The sequence below is a fragment of the Colletotrichum costaricense genome, assembly GCF_030867565.1.
Source record: "Colletotrichum costaricense strain IMI 309622 chromosome Unknown Scaffold_45.1, whole genome shotgun sequence".
NCBI lineage: Eukaryota > Fungi > Ascomycota > Sordariomycetes > Glomerellales > Glomerellaceae > Colletotrichum > Colletotrichum costaricense.
In genome coordinates this window covers 1-9,172 of record NW_026848274.1, presented here as the reverse complement: position 1 = coordinate 9,172, position 9,172 = coordinate 1, and the positions used below count along the sequence as shown (strand labels likewise).

Genomic DNA, 9,172 nt, shown 5'->3' with positions numbered 1-9,172 from the left:
GCTGGAAGCTTCGCTGGGTTGGCTCACAGCAAGCCAGATCTGGCTTCCGGCAAACGATCTCAACACGGTGTGCTGCCTGTGGTACCAACCAGTATCGACACTTCATAGGCACAGCAAATTCATTGCTGTCTGGGCTCAATCGTGCGAAGTTGTGCAGACTGTGCAGTGCCGACAGCAAGTACATCCCTGCACTGCTAGCCCCCCACGACGACAAGCCCTGCCGAGACGACACGGCCCTCCGTGTAAGACAATTACTATATATCGGGGACTGGAGCCAGATATGGAAACTTACAGTCGACGATAAAGCTTCCGTCTGCCTTTCTCTACAACTCGTCCTGTCGATTATCGGTTTACTTTCACCTACATCGCGACACTCAGACTATAGAATGACTATGTTTCCCACTGCCGAACCTTTGTATCGCCTGCTTTTTCCTGCTGCTTTACTCTGTCTTCTAACGGGACGTCTGGGAAGGGCATCGACTGACGTTAGCGGTGGAAGCACTCAAATTGGGGCGAACGGCTTCTTGTCGTCATGTGTTCAATGGGGTGCATTGAAGAATGCAAAGTACAAAGTGGCAGCCTACTGCCCGTCGCTCGCTGGTCGATATCGTTGGTCCGTCATTGACTTGAACTCCTGTCTCGTCAACATCCAAGGCGAACTTGTCGCGCAGGACGAGTGAGTTCGACGCCCTGACTGTTGCCTGAATGAATCTGACATATCCAAGCGGGCTCTTCTTTCGCACTTGCGGGCCATGCTGGGAAGACAACTCGACCTCAGCTTGGGCAAACTATGCGTGTAGCTGCGAGATAGTGGCGGGGCAGGGACGCCACACCGCAGACGGGATCAACCTCAGTAAAGTATTCCATCCACCTGCACGAGAAGCCGCCTAACCCTTCACAGACGATCTGCTGGGAAACGACGACGGTGTTCTCTTTTGCGGCAGTAAGAGAACTCATGGACAGGTAGTAGACGAGAGCAGGGTGACTCGGTCAGGCTCGGATCTCTATTTGAACGATCCCTAGGCGACAGCGTACGACTGGATGGTCTTTGATGTATTTGATTGAACGGACGCAATCTCATCGAGACTGAATGATATTGAGAGGATAACGAATTGAGAGAGCCGCCCTAGTATCCCAATGAAGGAACCCAAAAGCTGCTCTAATAGACCTCTTGCTAACTTGCATGATTTGACTGATGCTACCAGTCCGCAGCTGTCATCGAGATGTTGGTAAGCCCGTACGGCTTGGGAGAGTCGTCAAGAAACGCTATTGGATAGTGGTTTGTCAATCTAGGACAACTCAGAGTTCAGCAGGAGGTTGGCTTTAGGTCTTCCTCGTTGTATGTGAGGTCTGGCAGTTGATATGAGAGTCAGCTGCCGTGGCCGTCAGATAGTTTGCGATGCCCTCGGAGTGCAACATGATACCTGCTGACACCTGATTGGCTGCTGTGCCAGTATGGCCATGTACTTTCAATTACTCGTATGTGTCATTTCAGATTCGAATACAATACTAGATCCACGACATCACACGATACTCTACTCGAGCTATCCCGTATCTCCTTGCAACGCACACCCATCCTGAGCTAGCTCTCGCGAAAGCCCTGTGTCTCTGAATCATTTGCCATCACTTTCATGGCGTATGGAGCAACTTTTGAAGCATCGAAACATAGTCCTGTCCCTCAATGGTCGCTGCCTGAACGACCGGCCGCAAAGGCCGCTAGGCGGACGTTGGCCAGCAATGTTCATGGTAAGATCAGATTATACTTCCGACTAAGCAATATGCGTTCAGAGGCTGCCTTTCGCCTATGACTCGTCAGACTTCTTCATTATACATTGGCGGATTATTTACCGCTTTCCGATGTAACAGATCCGGCCGCACTTTGAGTGCTACTGGCATTGCGGCTGGACTCAAGGTCTCTTGCCGATTGTTCAAGTTCCTCTTCCCCGTAAAAGGATATCTCGAACACAGCTGCGGCGAGTTTCTCGTCAGGGAAGCCGGTCTTTCTAGCCGGCTCTGTGTGTGCGTATGAGGTCTTAGAGGCAGGAGCCATTTTGGCAGAGCCGATAACAAAACAATGAGAAGGATGAAGGGTAGTAAGGAAGAGATGGATGGTTTCGTTCAGAAGTGAGACGGCGGAGCTTATATGCTGTGGAACTACAAGTACCGCCTGCTGAGAGAACCAACCCTGTCGACACGGACGGATCAGGTAGTCTGGACGAAAAGGGCGCGGCGAGACCTTCGTGGAGATCCCAGGCCAGAGCCACTCGATATCTGACGTAAAAGGGTTGCAATCTATACATGATACGTCCGAACCTAGGCTCCTAGCCATTGACATCCTTGTAATCTCATCTGCTCTCGATCTAGTTGGTTCCTCGTAATTTATTTTACTGTTGAATTGGAAGTCGAATTCGACATCGAGGCAGGGGCCTGCGCAGGGGCCACTGCAACTCATACTTACGATAACCGCGGCCTACCCAACCTACGGTTGGAACCTCCTTTTTGCACCTTACACTGAAGTTAATACAGATCAATTGACCTTTTCGTCACCCACGATCCGAACCAAGTTTCCTTGTGATAGGAATACCAACACTTACAGTCTAGTCATCAACCGGAACCTTGTTGATAGCCAGGTCTCTCAGCGTATCTGAAGAGCACTGGTATGCTGGTCAGCTTGTACTTTAAGTCCGAGAAGTAAATACGAGCCGTATGGCTGGCTCCAAGCTTATCTTTGAATTATTGGTGCTACTTACGGTTTCACCCGCAAGAAAACTTTCCAGACACCTCCGCAAATATCCACTTCCATGCAGCAATCAGTCTTTGGGCCGTGAGAGTTGATACTTACTATCGTATGGCCGTAAACGTTCATCCAGCTGAAAAATCGCTGGAAAGCTTAGCTTCGTTCGCATAACGCGATCCTCCACTCACAGAACAAAAATTCGATCTCTAGCATCATCGAATCATCTTCTTGGCGTCTGATAAGCTCAAGTTACTTGCGAGATTGATAGTGAGGTATGGTACATAAGACGTTGCAACCTAGACAGTGTGCGTTGCCGTCACTTTCCCAGGATCAAGAACCAAAGCCACAATGTGCCTCTCACAACAGCCTAATCTGGCCCCCGACAAAGTGCACATCCGCTCAGAGCCTCGGCTCGGGAAGCAACTTAACTTCTTGTTCTACGCAACAAATCCTGATTACTGTGTAGATGCGAGCACTGTGTCGATGCCAGAAAGACAGAAACATGCCGCCGAAGGCCAGCAATATTGAACGCCAAGCGTGGAACAGCAAATGCAGAAACCTACTCGCCAAACACATTTGTGAGACTTTCGGTGACCCTAACACTGCTTCTGGACTAACGACTAGTTGACGAGCGTCTTGGTGTTATTGTGGAGGACTCCAAAGTACGTCTCAAGACAACAGAAGATGATTTGTACGCGTGGGATTGTCGGCTCGCCATTGCGCCGCTCTTTGAGAAAAACCTTAGTACGCATTCAGTCGGCGTGTACAAGAAGATCTGCGCGGGAATCGGCACGTTGTTTCAGGCGGTCCCTGCTCGCGTAGACGACGCGGAAGACGAGAGCCAAGTCGTACGAGCTTACTAGCTTCTTCTTTGACTTTTGCTGACATGAACTAGTTAGCAGCAGAGAATCAGTGTCTGCGTACGCAGGTACAAGAAATTCTCAGGGATACAGACCAGTTGAGATGCAGTCTTCAGGAGATGGACGACTGGGCGAGGAGAGAGAAGCAAGCCAAGGCAGACACAGAAGCAAAGCTCGAGGCCGCCAATATTGAGTGCGAAGGTCTTCGAAATCAGCTTAAAGAAACAGAAAAGCAACTGGAGCTGCTCGAAGCTATGGTCTCTCGGCACCGCTCGGCATTTGCTCAGATTCTGAATGTCACAGAAGGAATCGTCGACGGGTCTTCTGCGTTCCCTAGCTAAAGTACGCATGGATACGAAACTCATCTGTCGTAGTCCGAGAAGCGTCGACGAACAATGCACACCACAAGTAGAAGTGGATGATTAGCCATTATTCAGATCATATTATTTGGGGAGTTGCCGTGATGTCGAACAACAAAGCAAATGCCACGGCTTGAGGAATGTTTCACCGACCAGAAACAACGTGAGAACGTCTCCTTTCCCTTTTACAACATGGTTTCTGCACATCTGGAGACTGTCGCTTTTTCTTTGTTGGCCGCCTATCCCTTCGTTCACGACCAAGGAATTCTAGCAGATGCCCTGATTCTGGTGAGGTGAAGGGCAGTTGCGCTAGATATCATCGTAATATATGAAGGCACGCCTTTGTCGAGGAAGAATGGTCACGTTCGGACCATGAGTCAATAGTCTACGAGATTACGATCGGATGCATCGGCGCGGACACGCTCAAACCTACCCTGTCTCAGTTTCGTCGTCTCGCAGTTCTGAGGATACCCATCCACATTCGGCACCCAATACACATATATTGGCAGTCGGGAGCTACTTATTTTGCACGAAGCCTCTTCCCAGGCTTCCTGACCGGACGAAACCTGTTAGGTGATAAAAATACTCTTTGCAGGCTATGACACGGCTGAAAGAGCTTCAAAGCGTTGGCACGTGGCTTCTCATTAAGCGGATGATTCTCGATCTGTGATATGATGTCGTCAAGTTCATGCGGCTCCAAGTGACGTGGTGGAAACGGAACATCCTGCTCGGTGTCAATGGCAAGCTTCTGAAGCCTGGTAAGCCGTCTGATGGCTAGGATAAGCTCCTGCGTTCGATCGTTCGATCAGTATCCGGCAATTATTCTACCGACATTGAAAGCGGGATTCGTACCGAAACTCCTACCCTAACTAGTCCACCTTTCAGTAGCAGGTGCTGGACACTGGGAAAAAGAGCCACCACCACTTGTACGTCCCTTAGAGGCCAGTCGTGTTTCTGGAGCTCCAGGACATTCAGATGAGGGTGCAGGGAAAGATCCCAAAGAACGGACGCTGATTTTGCTATGTTGTAGACGACAAGACTAGATCGATGGGCGTTAGGAAACGAGTTCCGAGCTGCTATCAGGGTTTTTCGCTGCCCGATACCAAAATTGCTTTACCAAAGGCAAGGTCCTTCCATGTAAGCTGGCGTGGAATACATCGGCAAACAGCGATTCGCCTTTGACTAGATCAAGCATTAATTCTTTCAGGCCGTTCATACAGCAAAGGACTTTAGCAAAAAGCACGAGAGCTGCATTGTCGAAGGGCTCATTCATTGCTTCCGGAACGCATTCCATGCGGATGGTAGAAGACCTTGGGGAGATGTCAGTGCCTCAGGTGTCCTCTCGTGCAACAGAAGCTTTTGCGGTTACCTGACTACTAGAAGGACTTTTTCGTTCCCTCTGATATCTCGTAAGAAGCGATAGATTTCGGTTCTATTCATTCAGAAGTTGATGGATCTGAAGATATATGGGATGGATATCCATTGTAGAAGTTACTCGAGAGGGGAATGTTCAGTGCGCTCTCAAAATCATCAGATTTCCAGAGGTCGAAAATGACGAAGACGATGTCCAGTGGTAGTTCAAGGAGCGGGAGTAGCTTCGAGGGAGTAGGAGTAACGGAAGTCGGAGTCGCTGCATGTGGTGAGGGTGCGGAAGACGTGGTCTGGCTTTGAAAAGTAATCCTACTACCACCGATACGCGCAAACGGCTTCATGCTGAGTCTCAGAGCTGGAAGTCGAAATGGAGGGTCAGGCTGTAACAAAGAGTGTTGACATGAGTTGGATGGAGTTGATAATGTTGCATGGCCTCGAGAGGACATGAGTAGTCTCTATCTACCCGCTCGAGAGGTTCCCTGATACCCGTGGTAAAATATGCTGGCATTCGAGATGATGTCGTTTGCCCGGGAAAGGCCCATCCAGATATCGCCAGAGGAGATATCTTTTGATACTGCTCGATCACCTAAAGTGATGAATCACTGTTACGATCCCCATCACATAAGATTTGATTCTCCGTAGTAGGACAAAAAAGGTGAACTGCGGGTCTACTTGCGGTCGAACTGTCTAACCCGACGATCACAGAACCACAAAAAACACACCGACGAACCAACCCGCATAAATGTGCTGCGCGATGGAAAGACCTTGGAGTTTTTATCATTATGAGGCTGCAGTTGGGAATTACGTGGTAACTGCCCAGCGTCCATCAAAGCATCAAACTGAAGGTAGATGTCTAACTGAAAGCCCGCATCGTCAGCCTTCCGGTTCTGTCTCCTCTCGCGTTCGCAAACAAGCGTGCAAGCTTGCTGATAACGTGACCCAAACAGCTACAGCTGCCGCGATCATGAAGAGTGATCCCGATAGCAAGCCAAGAACGGCGGCATACTGCTAGGCATGTTCGGCTGTGAACCAAAAGACTAGACCCATGACAAGCTCGAACACCATGAGGTCAAAGAAGAAGATAGGTACCCAAGCCATCGCCTGGCGTACCCTGGTAGTCTCTTGCACGCGCTGGAGCTCAAACGAAAGCATAATCGTGACCATTCCTGTAAACGCCGCCGTGATAATCGACCCAACCAGGAGGCATGTTGACATGTCGCTCAGGACCGACTTGGTTGTCGATGATCGATTGGCCAACATGAGTGCAGCAGTGATGCCAGAAACCGCCGTTGCGAGATTCAGCGTTGGGTATGAGCGCCTCAGACGCGCAACCTCTGCAATCTCTACGTGGTTTTAGCAGTAAGCTCGGCCGGATGTCGGAGGACAGAGCACTTACTGTGCGATGAGTCCGGCATATCGTTCTTTGTGAGAGAGACTAGGGGACTCATCAGTGAAATGATGAGATTTCCTTTTCCGAGAACATACACCACATCACCTTTGGAACGAGAGATTTTTGTTGACGATACTACGCGAGACGTGGATGGCTGGCTGATCGCGAAATATTATATAATGGATGCCCCGCGTTTGTATGCTCTTTACAGCTGGGGGGTTGGTAAAAACTGTGTGTCGCTCCTGGCCGGAATCGGTGCTGTTACCGTGGACCGAAATCACATCCTATAAATAAGGAACGGCAGCTCCTGCTTCATTGGCGCGACGTCAGACATGGCTGTTGCACCGACTCGACAGGAGCAATTGACGCTGTTCTCAGACACGTGAAGGCGATTTTGGTCACTAGAATCCCGACTTTAGACCGAGCAGAGCCTGATCGGCGGCGTCTCGATTGCTCCTTGTCAAGTTCGCGACATGACGTCTCATTTTGCGTCCCAGGGTCGGCCTCTGTCAGGGCTCGCTCCAGCACGTGAGATCCAGCCTGAAGCATGTTCAAACCCCATTGAAGCATCATTGCTTACGGATGCAAGAGGTTTACGGCTATCTTATAAAGGAGGCTTTTTGCGTAATCTCAATTGGCCTAGGTTGCTGAGGAACATGAGAATTGGATCAGCTGCCAAAAGCCAACCCAGCCCATTCAGACCACTCCATTCAACATCCCAGACTATTGAATATGTTTGTGAAGACACAATATGTACTGTAAATCGCCAAATTGTGAAGTAGGCCAGTGGCAATCGGCCCCAAGGCCGGATATCAGAAAGCCAGAATCGACTAACGCTCAGCAATAGCTGTCTCTCTTGCCCGCTCGCGCCTAGAGAGAACCGTACCTCTACTCCGAACTCCACCCATCTTCTCGCTTGCTCTGACACGGCCTATAACATGACTCCATCCATCTTCTGCCTTTTCTTTAAACCCATCAACAACGGAGATGGTCTGCAGATCCCACTGAAACCACCGATATAGCCCACTGGTGCCAAGCAGACCTCATCATGCGCGACTATGAGGTGTACACGAGCGCGGCAGTCTCGATCATCGTTCTCTATGGCATCGCCTCTATCGCACGTCAATACGCACGGCTGAAGCACATCAGGGGCCCCCCAAGCGCAGTATTTACCAAATGGTGGCTTGTGCGCGCCCTGCGTAGTGGGAGGGGGCATCTTGAGTTCTACGAGGCCTACCAGAAATATGGTATGTTGGGACCTATACCGCTTCTGAGGGCCCCCGAACGTCTTACATACATCGCAGGATCTCTTGTACGTGTCGGGCCGAGGGATCTGATCACGAGCGACCCAGACCTCATGAAGCACATGCTCGGCGTGCGTACCAAATAAAGGCGGTCGGATTGGTACGATGCCATGAGGCTCGATCCCGGCAGGGATAATGTATTGTCCATGAGGGACGAGGCGTTACACGCCCAGCTGCGATCCCGGATGGCTGCTGGAGTAAGTCGCGAACTGGCCCAGTTGCTCTGGGAAACCTAACCGGCTTTCTCAGTACTCCGGCAAAGAAGTTGAGAACCTCGAAGGAAAAGTGGACGAGACCATTCTTCGTCTTATCGATCTACTCGACCGCTATGTTTCCGAGAACAAGGCTTTCGACTTCGGTCTGAAAGCGCAACATTTCACCCTCGACGTCATCTCGGACCTTGCTTTTGGTGAGCCGTTTGGCGATGTGGCTTCCGACTCGGACGTCCATGAGTACATCCGCACATCGGAGCAGAACATGCCAAACGTCGTGCTGGCAGCAGTCCTACCTTGGCTCCTGGCCCTGCTCTCTTCGCCCTTGCTTCGGTGTCTATTACCTTCTGACAAGGATGCCATAGGGATCGGAAAGACGATCGGGTACGTGTCTCGTGAGGGAATGACTGCCGGATTCGTGTCATGAGCACTCACTTTGAGCCCCCTCTCGGGACATCTTTGACACTGTCGACAGTGCTGATAATCGTGCGTTGCACTGGCAGGATCGCCCAAAAAGTCGCCGCGGCACGTTTCGGTCCAAACAAGAAGATCAGGAAAGATATGCTCGGCTCCTTCGTAGCTCACGGTCTGACCCAGCAGGAAGCGTCATCGGAGATCCTTATGCAGATGAACGAACCCCCGAGCCTCCGTGGTGCTGGCTGACGTTCTTGAACACTAGTCTAGCTGGATCCGATACAACGGCGACCGCCATTCGGGCGATGCTCCTTCACATCATCACGAGCCCCCGAGTATCCACCGCTCTTCGTGAGGAAATCGAGTTGGCTAAGCCGTTGTGGCCCGTGATCACAGAAGCAGAAGCGCGTAGCATGCCGTACCTGCAAGCTGTGATCAAGGAAGGGCTTCGGATCTTCCCGCCTGTCGTGGGCCAGATGTCCAAGGAAGTCCCCAAAGGCGGAGACACGTTCAAGGGGGTCCACT

At 50.8% G+C, this 9,172-nt stretch overlaps 2 protein-coding genes across 2 annotated transcripts; both read left to right on the top strand.

Moving 5' to 3' along the window:
* Positions 1-3,239: 3,239 nt before the first annotated feature.
* Positions 3,240-3,938, top strand: CCOS01_17101 (uncharacterized protein; the record flags this gene model as incomplete). The annotated part of the gene is made up of 3 exons (XM_060465235.1): positions 3,240-3,315; positions 3,362-3,585; positions 3,633-3,938. 3 exons carry the CDS (start codon positions 3,240-3,242, stop codon positions 3,936-3,938), a joined length of 606 nt encoding a protein of 201 aa, XP_060304209.1.
* A 3,827-nt stretch (positions 3,939-7,765) lies between these two features.
* CCOS01_17100 (cytochrome P450) lies at positions 7,766-9,165 on the top strand (the record flags this gene model as incomplete). The annotated part of the gene is made up of 4 exons (XM_060465234.1): positions 7,766-7,964; positions 8,022-8,092; positions 8,271-8,617; positions 8,913-9,165. Coding segments are annotated over 4 exons (870 nt in total), but the record flags the coding sequence as incomplete, so codon positions are not given.
* Positions 9,166-9,172: the final 7 nt, after the last annotated feature.